At 38.8% G+C, this 14,282-nt stretch overlaps 1 protein-coding gene across 1 annotated transcript; it reads left to right on the top strand.

The window, feature by feature from the left end:
• The first annotated feature begins 5,720 nt into the window (after positions 1–5,720).
• Positions 5,721–6,665, top strand: LOC122450039 (olfactory receptor 491-like). Its single transcript, XM_043482167.1, has one exon. It carries the CDS (start codon positions 5,721–5,723, stop codon positions 6,663–6,665), a length of 945 nt encoding a protein of 314 aa, XP_043338102.1.
• Positions 6,666–14,282: the final 7,617 nt, after the last annotated feature.

Below are 14,282 nucleotides of genomic sequence, written 5' to 3'. Positions count from 1 at the left end.
ACCACACAATATTGTAAAGCAACGACCCTCAAATTAAAAAAAAAAAATTAAGAGGAAAAAAAGATTTTCACCATAGAATGGTCATTCTGGGCACCCAAAGAGGACCTTCCCAGGAGAGCCCAGAGAAGTGTGGATTGTCTTTGGCAGGCAAAGCAACTGCTAAGCTTGTGTAACTGTAGCTATGAAAAGGAAATAAGAAAGAAATGACTTGATATTCAGGTTGCATGAGGCTCTTAGCCCTATGCCCACTGATCATCTTCAAATGTGACCCATTTGTTGAGGTAAAGTATTGGGAAGAGTCAGAATCCCTGAGCCAGATAGGGAAGCATAAATGGGATGCCATTGAGCTCTAGGAAGACCCACAGGGAGCCAGTAGAGAGGAAGGGAAGGGTAAGAATCAGTTGTTATATTATGCATATAACTACGAATGACATGGTCCAGAACCAAGAAAGCAACAGGTACTATACTTCCTGACTTCTTTTGGGTTTGTGAAAAATCTTCCAACATGGGTTGAAAGAAAACTTAAACTTCTCATAAATATTTTAAATAACTGAAAATCTATCCACTCTTCATTTTTACTTAATGAAAAATAGTTACTTAGCTCTAATGTATGACCAAACACATTTAAATACTTTGTAGATGCCATTTCTTTTAATCTCACAACAAAGATGCTATATGGGGACAATTATTCTCATGTTACAAATTAAAAAAAAAACAAAACTGGAAGTCAGAGAGATTTAAGTGTCATGTGCAAGCTTCACTGGGAGGATCTGAGTTTTCTGTCTCCAATATCCATGACTGCTGTCAGCACAGATCGAAACTCACACTGTGTGCACAGTGAATGCAGGATTGGCCCTCCCTAACTCTGCTTGAGTCAGAAGGCAAAGAGTACACATGATGCTCAATGTTTGGCTCAATCCTCAGATGAGTGTATGTTCAGAGGCTAAGAGGAGAAATGTGATGGATGGGAAAAGCATGCCACAGGTGGAATGCGCAGAGATTCTATGAATGTTAATTTTGGAGAATGGAAGGCAGTGGAGGTGTGCTGGCTATATTCAAGTATATCGGTGTTTAGATACTGAAAGGAGATGATTTGTGCCATTAAAACTCATTGAGGATCAAATGATAAAACTAAAAACAGATTTTTCATGATAGAGCTAACACCCCTGGCAGTAAGCTTGCCTGTCACTAGAGTAATTCAAATGTATTTAATGTGGGCCAATCAGAATGCATTCTTTAATGAGCCATAGATTCTCAACTATTGGTTCATTATACCTCACAATTCATTCTGTCAAAGAACTGAATTCCACAACTTGAAATATTAAATACTTTCTTATTCTACAGTAAGAAATTTTTAAGAAATTAAGAATTTTGAAGACATTTGCACTGATATTTTTCATTTGTGTTAAATATTTCAAGGTTTAAGAATGGAAATATTGTTAACAGAAAATTTTCCATGAAAATTAGAACCAATAACACTGAATAGAAAATGTCAATGTTATATGACTCTTAAAAGCACAAGTTAAAGGAAACTAAAGATGTATTATTTTTTAGATATTATTTATTTATTTAGATATTTATTTAAGATTATCATTTGGATAAATATAACTTTTATAATTTTCACTCAATCTTTAGTAACCATGAAAATATTGGAGTGTAGTAATTTCTGTTTATTCTCTTATAATTTATCATTAATTCTGTTTTCTCAAGACTATCTCAAAACGCAATAACTTTGCCTTTGTCACAACACATGGCAAAACGTGAGAAGGTACTAAGCTCTTTACTGAAACTACAGCCAAGAAGTCAACAAAACAATGCAGATAGTTTAGCATGTTGATTTAGTATTTTTATTATTGTAAATTATGGAGATACACAAATTAGAGCAGAGAATATACTTTTGAATCATGCTTTATATATCTAGGAATGTGTATGTTTTGTAATGTTATCCTCCCAATGCTTTATCCAATTTGTGGGATTACAACAGTTAAAAGTTGTGAACAGTTATGTGTCCAAAATTAGTTCAGTTCAGTCGCTCAGTCATGTCTGACTCTTTGCGACCCCATGAATCGCAGCACACCAGGCCTCCCTGTCCACCACCAACTCCCGGAGTCTACCCAAACCCATGTCCATTGAGTCAGTGATGCCATCCAGCCATCTCATCCTTTGTCGTCCCCTTCTCCTCCTTCCCCCAATCCTTCCCAGCATCAGGGTCTTTTCCAATTAGTCAACTCTTCACATGAGGAGTAAGCGTCTTTTAATTTCATGGCTGCAATCACCACCCCAAAAATCAATTCGGACACTGTGTCCACTGTTTCCCCATCTATTTCCCATGAAGTGATGGGACAAGATGCCATGATCTTAGTTTTCTGAATGTTGAGCTTTAAGCCAACTTTTTCACTCTCCTCCTTCACCTTCATCAAGAAGCTTTTTAGTTCCTCTTCACTTTCTGCCATAAGGGTGGTGTCATCTGAATATCTGAGGTTATTGATATTTCTCCCAGCAATCTTGATTCCAGCTTGTGCTTCTTCCAGCCCAGCGTTTCTCATGATGTATTCTGCCTATAAGATAAATAAGCAGGGTGACAATATACAGCCTTGACCTACTCCTTTTCCTATTTGGAACCAGTCTGTTGTTCCATGTCCAGTTCTAACTGTTGCTTTCTGACCTGCATACAGGTTTCTCAAGAGACAGGTCAGATGGTCTGCTATTCCCATCTCTTTCTGAATTTTCCACAGTTAATTATGATCCACACAGTCAAAGGCTTTGGCATAGTCAATAAAGCAGAAATAGATGTTTTTCTGGAACTCTCTTGCTTTTTCAATGATCCAGGGGATGCTGGCAATTTGATCTCTGGTTCCTCTGCCTTTTCTAAAACCAGCTTGAACATCTGGAAGTTCACGTTTCATGTATTGCTGAAGCCTGGCTTGGATTAGTGGGTGATTAAATTAAGAGCTAGTAACTCATTATCATTATCTCTAGTAACTCATTGTCACTAGTAACTTCATTATCATGAAGATCTCAAATATTATGTGAGGAATTATAATGTGATAAACTTTTTATGGGTTTCCCTGGTGGCTCATTGGTAAAGAATCTGCCAGCCAATGCAGGAGACACAATTTACATCCCTGGGTTGGGAAGATCCCCTGGAGAAGTAAATGACAACCCACTCCAGTATTCTTGCCTGGAAAATTCCTTGCACAGAGGAGCATGGCAGGCTATAGTCCATGGGGGTATCAAAGTGTCAGACACATCTTAGTGACTATACAACACACTTTTTACATGAAATGCAAAGAAAACTAATGACATTAAGCTTCCATATACAATATCATAGAAGTTGTATTAAAATATATTGTGTGCATGTGTGCTCAGTCGCTTCAGTCATATCCAACTCTTTGAGACCCTATGAACTGTAGCCCACCAGGTTCCTCTGTCCTTGGGATTCTCCAGGCAAGAATACCGGCATGGATTGCCATGCCCTCCTCCAGGGGATCTTCCCAAACCAGGAATCTAAGTGAAGTGAAAGTCACTCAGTCATGCTCAACTCTTTGTGACCTCATGGACTATATATAGTCCATGGAATTCTCCAGGCCAGAATACTGGAGTGGGTAGCCTTTCCCTTCTCCAGGAGATCTTCCCAACCCAGGGATCAAACCCAGGTGTCCTGCATTGTGGGCAGATTCTTTACCAGCTGAGCCACAAGGGAAGCCCTAGAATACTGGAATGGGTAGCCTATCCCTTCTCCAGCAGGTCTTCCCAACCCAGGAATCAACCAGGGTCTCCTGCACTGCAGACGGATTCTTTACCAACTGAGCTATCAGGGAAGCCTGTCTAAATATATTAGAAGAAAAAATTCATGGAAATAAATTAGCTTGTAATAGTTAACTTGTATAATAGTAGCCAGATTTCAGAGGAATGTTTCTTTTGAATTTTCAAGTGTTCACCCTCAATGTAATTATACAATTTTCGTTTAGAAACAGTACAGGCAGTTATTTTACTTACACTACTCTTACAGACTTTCTATACATTAATAATGTTTAATGTCTTTCTTCTCTACAAGACTTGGTTTCTCTCAACAAGGAACCTAAATTTTATTCATTTCTGGTTCCCAACAGTATATTCATTATATTGTACAAATCATGCATGAGTTCATTTAGCAAGCTTTTCTTTAGCACAGTTTGTTCCTAAGCACTAGTTATTTGTGACACAGGGATAAAATGCAACATTGTTGAGGAGAATGTATATTAATTGGGGGTAGCAAACTGTAAAAATGCAAACAACAACAAAAACCATAACCCAGGTATAAACAATGGCAATCTAGACAACTTCCAACTGTGATATCAACACAAAGGAAAGTTTTCTGATTCTCTCTTAGAAGGCAAAGAAAGCTTTGCAGGTAAATGAATCTTAAGGATGAATGAGGTCAGCCAGGGTAATGACAGTGGGAGAGACTGGAGGGCCATCCAAGTGAGAGAACAAGAATTAAAGGCCAGAGAGGACGGAGTGCACTGCTGCTGCTGCTGCTGAGTCGCTTCAGTCGTGTCCAACTCTGCGCGACCCCATAGATGGGAGCCCACCAGGGTCCCCCATCCCTGGGATTCTCCAGGCAAGAACACTAGAGTGGGTTACCATTTCCTTCTCCAGTGCATGAAAGTGAAAAGTGAAAGTGAAGTTGCTCAGTTGTGTCTGACTCAGCGACCCCATGGACTGCAGCCCACCAGGCTCCTCCCTCCATGGGATTTTCCAGGCAAGAGTCCTGGAGTGGGGTGCCATTGCCTTCTCCAGAGTGCACTGAGGGGACTCTAAATAGTTCAGGAATTTGGATTAGTGCAAGTGTTGGATGGAAACATCCTGAGAGACATGCAAAATGTCCTATGCAGGGGGTACACCAGAAAGTGTACACTGCCCTCTGCTAAAGAGGTTAGGTTTCCTCCTGCAGGCTGGAGAATCATGAAAGTCTTAAAAGAATTCCTTTGTCATCACCTTTTTACTTGAGCAAGAGGTCACTTTGGCAGATATATTGTGAATTATAAGGACGCAAGAACGAAGACAAGGAGGTAAATAGATGAATAAAATAAAGAGGAAAAATGAACATAGTCTCAACTAAAGCAGGGACACTAGCAGTGGGAGTATGGAAATGGATAAATAAATGGGGAGCAAAATTGTAGATAGAATCATTAGGATTTTATTAGATGTGGCACAAGGTGAGGAATAAGATGAGGACCAGTTGCATATTTCAGACACAAGAGATTGGGTGGGTTGTGGTATCATTCCACAGATACAGAACACAGGAGGAGTGGTCCAAGGAAGGGATGAGTTTGGTCAGGAGGAGGCTGAGTTAGGGTATTTCTTGGATCTCCAACTGGAGACTTCCAATCAATTATTGAAACTATGCATCTGGATAGTAGAAGAGAGTTCTAAGATTCAGAGTTAAGGAGGTGTTTTAAAATAAATGGTGGATAAATAAAATAATAAAATTGAGACCGCCAGAGAGTGAGGTTGAATCATTCTTTTTTCTGTAAAAAGGAAAGAAACAAAAAATCAAAACAGCATCTACAGCATCATATTTACAGACCAGGCAGAGGAAGTAAACACTATGAATGGCTCTGAGGAATAACCAGAGAAATTCAGAAACAGCTAAAGAAAACTGGAAATGTGTAGAAAGAAAGCATAAAACAAGTGAACATTCACACTTCCTTCAACAGGAACAATTCCCAGAGGACATGGAGGTTGGAAACCACACCAGCGTGACAGAGTTTATCCTTTTGGGGTTAACAGAAGATCCTACACTTTGTGTCATCTTCTTTGTGATATTTCTAGGCATTTATGTCATCACCTTAATAGGCAATATTAGCATAATCATTTTAATAAGAAGCTGTTCCCACCTTCATACTCCCATGTATTTCTTTCTCAGTCACTTGGCTTTTGTAAACATAGGGTTTTCCACATCCATCACACCTATGATGATTATAGGACTTCTGAAACATAGATTGACCCTCCCAGTTGCTAGCTGTGAAGCCCAGCTCTGTTCTGGGGTCACATTTGGGACAGCTGAGTGCTTCCTGCTGGCTGCCATGGCCTATGACCGCTATGTGGCCATCTGCTTGCCCCTGCTCTATTCCACCCACATGTCCTCCAGAGTCTGTGTCATCTTGGTTGGGTCTTGCTATCTGGGTGGGTGTGTGAATGCTTGGACATTTGCTAGCTGTTTATTGACTCTGTCTTTCTGTGGACCAAATCAGGTAGACCACTTTTTCTGTGATTTCTCCCCTCTGTTGAAACTTTCCTGCTCAGATGTCTCCACTATTGAAATTATCCCTTCCATCTCTTCTGGCTCCATCATTGTGGTCACGGTGTCTGTCATAGCTCTCTCTTACATCTGCATCCTCAACACCATCCTGAAGATGCGCTCCACTGAAGGGAGACACAAGGCCTTCTCCACCTGCACCTCTCACCTCACCGCAGCGACTCTCTACTATGGAACGATTACCTTCATTTATGTGATGCCCAAATCCAGCTACTCAACTGAGCAGAACAGAGTGGTGTCTGTGTTCTACACAGTGGTGATCCCCATGTTGAACCCCCTCATCTACAGTCTGAGAAACAGAGATGTAAAGAAGTCCCTGAGAAAGCAAGTGTCAGAATATATTCTTAGGATCCATTCTTAACATTTCAGGTGACCTATAAATTTTTGTTTACTGGTAGCACACCAATTGCTTAAATTGAAAACACAATACTTCTTTAAAGTTTTATTGAAGTATAGTTGATTTATAATGTGTTAATTTCTGATGCACAGCAGAAAGACTCATAAATACATATATATATTCTTTCTCATATTCTTTTCCATTATGGCTTATCGCAGGATATTGAATATATTTCCCTGGGCTATACAGTAGTACCTTGTTATTTATTGGTCCTATATATACTAGTTTGCATCTGCTTGCTAATCCCGAACTCCCAATCCTTCCCTCTCCCACTCCCCATCCCCTTGGCAAGCACAGGTCTATTCTCTATGCCTGTGAGTCTATTTTTGTTTCATAAATACATTCATTTGTGTCATATTTTAGATTCCACATACAACTGATACATTTAGTACATATACTACATCATTATCTATTCATCTGTCAATGAACATTTAGGTTGTTGTCTCGGCTATTGTAAATAGTGCTGCTATGAATATAGGCGTGCATTATTTTATTGAATTATAGTTTTGTTTGGCTATATTCCCAGGAGTGGGGTTGCTGCAGCATATGGCAACCTCCATACTGAGGAGGTTTTCAGAGGAACCTCTATACTGTTTTTCATAATGGCTGTGTGGAAAACGTTACCACTTGTAACTCTCAATTTTATATACTTATAAACCAACTGGGAGACACCTTGAAATCAGTAAAATGATAGCAATTATTACTATTATGTATTAGCACCTGTAGCCACCTTGGACTTTTTATCTCTCAAACAAAAATTTGTACTTACAATGTGCCAGGCCCTATTTTAAGCACACTGGGATATTAACTGGCTGACTTCTCATAAAAATCCTATGAAGTAGTACTATTATTTCTATTTTACAAATGAATCATCTGGGGCACAGAGACATCACATAGATTGCTCAAAATCATGCAGCTAGGACGTTGTGGGACCACGGTCTGAATCCAGAAAACCTGGCTACAAAACCACTATTCTCCATTTAATTTTCATAGTAATCCCATGATGTCGATGTTATAAATTTACCTCAATTTACAGATGAGAATATCGAGTGCTAGAAAGTACCAATAGTTTCTCTGGAGAGATATGAACTCAATTGTTCTAAATCTAACAGCATCAAGTCCTCTGATTCCATGCCCTTGACCTACTCCATGAGCCACAATCAGTCCAAAGCAGGACTAGCAAGCCTAACCTGTTCCTGTGCTTCAGTCTTCTGAACAAGCTCTACCCCCAAGAAGATCTAGGTTGTGAAGACTACAAAACAAGGAGAAGAATGTGAAGACTGTATTGACCTCTACCTACCTATACAAAATGAGGTCTGGACACCACAATCACATGATATGACTGGAAGTCTATCCCTATTTAAACACATTAAAAGCAAATACTTCCATTTCACACAATGTAGTCTTCCTTATATATGGGAATTTTAAAGAGTATCTTTAATTCTAAGCATTGCAATTAATATGTGAACAACAATCATAGTTCCATAGTCTAGATTTATAGAGAGATTAGAATCTAATTAAAAGCTAGAAATACTGTCAAAGATTGTACTAATGTATTTCTTGCATAATAACATAATAATGCACCCTATAAACATCACCACTGGAAAGGGTGAGAAGAGATTTTTCTGGAATATAGGAACTCTCAACAGAAGCAAATATGAGACAATTCTTTAAAGCATCTGAAAGCAACATTTAGATCTTAAGTCCTTGTCTCAGTATAATGGAAAATGGAAAATATTTATAATATACTGCTATATATTATCTATATAAAACAAATATTAAAGGCCACAGAGATCATTTAAAATACATGATATTATTAAATAATGGGTAATGGGACTGACTATTCTCCATTCACAACACATCTTACAAAAATATGTAGTGTTTCTGCCTTCCATACTAACCAACTGGAAAATACTATATAGTTTAAATATCCAGATACCAACTTGCTGTTCTATTCTTTCATTCAGTTGTGACCTAACTGCCTGGAGGTAGTGTCAGACTTCACAAATTTAAGCCTCAGTCCCACAACTCTGCCCTCCCTTCAGACACCAACAGCAAGCAATGGGTCTCCAGGATATCCACACTTCTGTCCAACTTGGCTACAAAGTTAGGGAGTCCCACAACCCTCCTTCAGGTTTGATCATTCTCTGGGATGGTTTACAAAACTCTTGAACACATTTGCTTACATTTTTCTAGTGTATCATAAAAGATATTATAAAGGAATAATAATGTCTTTATTAATTTAATTAAAACTTAACTGCCAGATGGAGAGACACAATGTACTGGGTCTAAAAGGGTCCCCAGGGCAGAAGCTTCCATCACCAAGAAGTTGGAGTATATAACCCTTCCAGCAAGTGGATCTGTTCACCAACTTAAAAGCTTTCCACCAGATAGTTTAGTATTTTATGGAGGCTATGTAATCAATCTCCAGCCTCTCCATTCTCACTGCAGAAATGGGTGTGGTTGTAAAGTTCCAAGCTTCATCATGATTTGATATGATGACTAGCCCTTGTCCAGAAGTTATACAGAATCCCACCAAGGGGGATTCCAATAAAGGACACCCACCCAGAAGTTCAAAGGGGTTTAGCAGCCCTGTGTCAGGAACCAAGGTTAAAGAACAAATATTTGAACAAAACATGCTTCTAGCACCATTGTCATTCAGAAAATTACAGGAGTTTCAAGCCCTGTGTTAGAATCTGGGGGCAGAAACCAAACGTTTAATTCTATTATGTCACAGTTCATCCCATGGTTTGTGGCTCTGGACCCTTCACAACAAATGACCATAAAAGAATGAACTTCAGTTCAGTTGCTCAGTCATGTCCAACTCTTTATGACCCCAAGGAGTACAGCACACCAGGCTTCCCAGTCCATCACCATCTCCCAGAGCCTGTTCAAACTAATGTGCATCGAGTCAGTGATGCCATCCAACCATCTCATCCTCTGTCGTCCCCTTCTCCTGCCTTCAAACTTTCCCAGCATCAAGGTCTTTTCCAATGAGTCAGTTCTTCGCATCAGGTGACCAAAGTATTGGAGCTTCAGCTTCAGCATGAGTCCTTCCAATGAATATTCAAGACTGATTTCCTTTAGGATTGATTGGTTGAATCTCCTTGCAGTCCAAGGGACTCTCAAGAGTCTTCTCCAACACTACAGCTCAAAAGCATCAATTCTTCAACCTCAGCTTTCTTTATGGTCCAACTTTCACATCCACACATGACTACTGGAAAAATCAAAGCTTTGTCTAGACGGACCTTTGTTGGCAAAGTAATGTCTCTGCTTTTTAATATGCTGACTATGTTGGTCATAGCTTTACTTCCAAGGAGCAAGTGTCTTTTAATTTCATGGCTGCAGTCACCATCTGCAGTGATTTTGGAGCTCAAAAAAATAAAGTCTCTGTTTCCATTCTTTCCCCATTTATTTGCCATGAAGTGACAGGACCAAATGCCAAGATCTGTTTTTTGAACATTGAGTTTTAAGTCAGCTTTTTCACTCGCCTCTTTCACTTTCATCAAGAGGCTCTTTAGTTCCTCTTCACTTTCTGCCATAAGGGTGGTGTTTGTGGAGTGGCCACAGGACTGGAATTTCTCTCGGCAATGTTGATTCCAGCTTGTGCTTCATCTAGCCTGGTATTTCACATGATGTACTCTGCATGTAAGTTAAATAAGCATGGTGACAATATATAGCCTTGACGTACTCCTTTCCCAATTTGGACCAGCCCGTTTTTCCATGTCTGGTTCTAACTGTTGCTTCTTGACCTGCATACAGATTTCTCAGGAGGCAGGTCAGGTGGTCTGGCATTGCCATCTCTTTAAGAATGTTCTACAGTCTGTTGTGATCCACACAGTCAAAGCCTTTGGCATAGTCAATAAAGCAGACATAGATGTTTCTCTGGAACTCTCTTGCTTTTTCGATGATCCAACAGATGTTGGCGATTTGATCTCCGGTTCCTGTGCCTTTTCTAAATCCAGCATGAACATCTGGAAGTTCATGGTTCATGTACTGTTGAAGCCTGGCTTGGAGAATTTTGAGCATTACTTTGCTAGCATGTGAGATGAGTGCAACTGTGCAGTAGTTGGAACATTCTTTGGCATTGCCTTTCTTAGGGATTGGAATGAAAACTGACCTTTTCCAGTCCTGTGGCCACTCCAAAATAACCAAGATTGAAAACAAACTGACCATCAACTGAGAAGTAGAACTAAGAAGAACTTGAAATTGATTCTTAACACAGTCAAAAGGGAAGTAAGTTAAAATAAAAGACTTAATGCTATATATTAGAATAGCTTATCTTTTTTAAGTGACAATATCGATCCTGGTAAGGACCCAGAGTAAATAGAACTGAAATGCAAAGCAGGTAGGAATGCGAAATGGTACAGCCATTTTGAAAAAAACAAGTTTTGCAGTATCTTAAACACATACACTAACCATAACACCCAGCAATTACAATCCTAAGATTTTGTCAAAGAGAAATGAAAACACATGTTCACACAAAGATCTATATGGAGATATTTCAGAAGCTTTACTCGTAATTGCCAAAAACCAGAAAATCCTCAAATATGCATCACTGACTAAGCAGGTATAGGTGCTACTTTCATGCAGTGAATATGTTTGAGAAGATTATAACACAATCCAGACTATCTATAACCTGTCATTCACAATATTCATGACATCATTCAAAACTGCTAAGAGATTAAAAAAAGAAAAAAAACGGAAAAGGGGAAATATATGGCCTGTACTCAAGATAAAGGGTTGGAAACCAACCTCAAGGAAGACTAAGAACACAAATATAAGCTTCCATCTCAGGAAGATTATAAAGGAACAATAATAAATAAGAAAAAAGCATATGGAATTCCCTGGAGGTTCAGTGATTAGGACCTGTGCTGCCAGTACAGGGGGCACAGTTTCAATCTCCGGTGGTGGAAGTAAGATCCACAAGCCACACAGCATGGGAAAAATATATATATATGTGTGTGTGTGAGTAATGAACAAATATAAATCAAAGAAAAAGACAAATGTTCCTAGAGAAAATAAATTTACAATTTCATTCATTGAAAAACCCATAGGAGTATTAATCAAGGAAAAGCCAAAAATATTAACTATCTAAATAACATGCAAAAAGGGGCATAATTACACATTCTATATATATTAAGATGGTTAAAAACAGATACTATGAACAGTTTATATCAATAGATTTAGTAAATAATGAGAAGTAAATATTTTCTAGAAAAAGACTGAAAAAGAAAAACATATATGTCTTTCTTCAGGTTGGGAGGACAGACATAGAATAATCTAGCAATAAATTTAGTAGGAAAATTGTTTCTTCAACTTTTATGCAGCAATTTTAACAATGTCATAATGATCTAATTTTTCAGTAATCAACAATATATCCAAACCTGAAATGCTCTTCCTACCTAATGCAAGAGGCACTCAATCGCTAAATTGCCAGCATTTCAGACAGCATTCAACTTCAGATTAGTCCCTCCTCACTCTCACCACAAAATCAGGAACCTGTTCAGAACTGAACCCCACAGCACTTAATCCCTCCTCGTTATCCTTCATTAAGAATCCAAATCTTTCAAAAGGCATGTGCTTTCTGTCAATTGTCAGGAAACACATGGTAGTTACTTACAGAGTCCTCCCTTTCTACACTGACCCAGTAAACTTAATTTTGTTGGACTATACATTTATTTCTGGTGACCTTTGACTGGCTAAGCTTAAACACAATAATTTCACATGTCTAGATTTAATTTGTGGAACAAAAATGAAAATTAGTGAAATCTAGGATAGGAATATGATAGGCTTCATAAGGAGACTATGGATAAATAAAAGTAATTTAAATCAAGAAAGTAAAAGAAATTTGAAGTCAAGTTGCCAGTTGAGCTATTCAAATGGCTAGAAGTTGCCTTTGCTCATGGCAAAGATAGAGATGGAAAAGAAAATGATCATGCAGGTGCTGAAGTCCTCAGGGGATGAGGAACATCAGGGAGATCAATGACAGACAGGAGGTCCCATAGCTGGAATGTCATGACTCTCAAAGGAGGAAGTAGTTGGGATTGAGGATAAAATAGAACAATTTGCTAAAGGTAACAGGGTTCCTCCCAAATCTGGCAAGTGTGACCTATCACAGTCGACACTTAGGCACTTGGTTCCATTTGTCACATATTTGAGACACATCAATAACTTTAGGTAACTTTTCCAGATAATTACATGCTATCCCTTTGAAATCTCATGAATAGACTATAAAATATGAATTATTAACTCCATTTTACAAATCATAAAATTGAGTCTCAAAGAAGTAAAACAATTTTAAAGAATTCACACACCTCACACTGAACCCAGGACTGTGTGCATGTACCCTCAGTTGCTCAGTCATGTTGGACACTTTGTGACCCCATGGACTATAGCCCACCAGGCTCCTCTGTCCATGGGGATTCTCCAGGCAATAATAATGCAGAGGGTTGCCATGCACTCCTCCAGGGGATCTTCCCAACCCAGGGATCAAACCCAGGTATGCTGCATTGCAGACGGATTCTTTATCATCTGAGGCACCAAGGAAGCCCAGGATTCCCGGATATAAAAGCCACACCTAGTATTTCTCAAGCTATTTAAATAAAGGATCAATTTTTACCAAGTGTCCATGGGTCAGTACTTTTTAGGAAAACAGTAAAATGAGGACTATTGAAAAAAAATAAAAACTAAAATACAAAAGTATAAACTCATATTTAAAAATTACTGAAGCCAGCACCCTTAAAATTACTTTCTAACACTTCTATAAAGAATATAAATGGCTCCCCACAACTCCTGTTCTTATTGGGTCCTGGACTGACAATAAGTAGTTTGCCAACCAGCACCAGCCCAAGGACTATAAATACACTTTGAGTAATAGTGGACTGTGCTCTGTTCTGCTTACTTTCTTCTTACTTACTCATATTACTCCAGGACTTTTCCCACTACCTGATGTTCTCAACTAAAGAAACTTTTTTGCCTACAGAGAGGAAATTAGAGCCCTGATAGCATTGACTCTGGTCTCTTTCTCCCACCAAATTTCTATTTCGAACTTGGTTTTTTTCTCCAAGTTTCTGAACAAAGCTTCCATCTGGATCCTCAGAGATATACCTTTTGTTAGGAACTGGACCTTCCACTTATGCCACTTTAATGAGATACCTGGCTCCATGAGTCATTTCTGGAGAACAGTCCCAGGGATTTATCTCAAAGGGACAAGCAACAACAGCCCTAGGGGATTCTATTAGAGCCTTCCTTTCTCTTCCAACACACAAAAAAGACACTCATCCTCACAGAATGTGTATAAGTAACTATATTCCTTAATGGAGGAGAGCATTCAGTGGTTAACATTGTCAGATATTCAGTGCACAACTACTATACAAGTACATGGAAAACATCTGCTTCATAAAGTTCTCTTTGGAATTCAGCATCAGCAATTCTAGTTCTAAAAGGTGAGTGCAGTAATCGTGGATTTTATTTAAATAATTTAAATTTTCACTTGTTCTATGAGAAATTAAAAGAAACTCAACAACTTTGTTTTGTGGCCTCTGTGGAAACTGTGGCCTCAGCAAGATTTGCACTGCA

The sequence above is a fragment of the Cervus canadensis genome, chromosome 11, assembly GCF_019320065.1.
Source record: "Cervus canadensis isolate Bull #8, Minnesota chromosome 11, ASM1932006v1, whole genome shotgun sequence".
In the NCBI taxonomy this organism is placed as follows: domain Eukaryota; kingdom Metazoa; phylum Chordata; class Mammalia; order Artiodactyla; family Cervidae; genus Cervus; species Cervus canadensis.
Note: the sequence above shows the minus strand (reverse complement) of the source record. Positions and strands in the feature narration are given on the sequence as shown.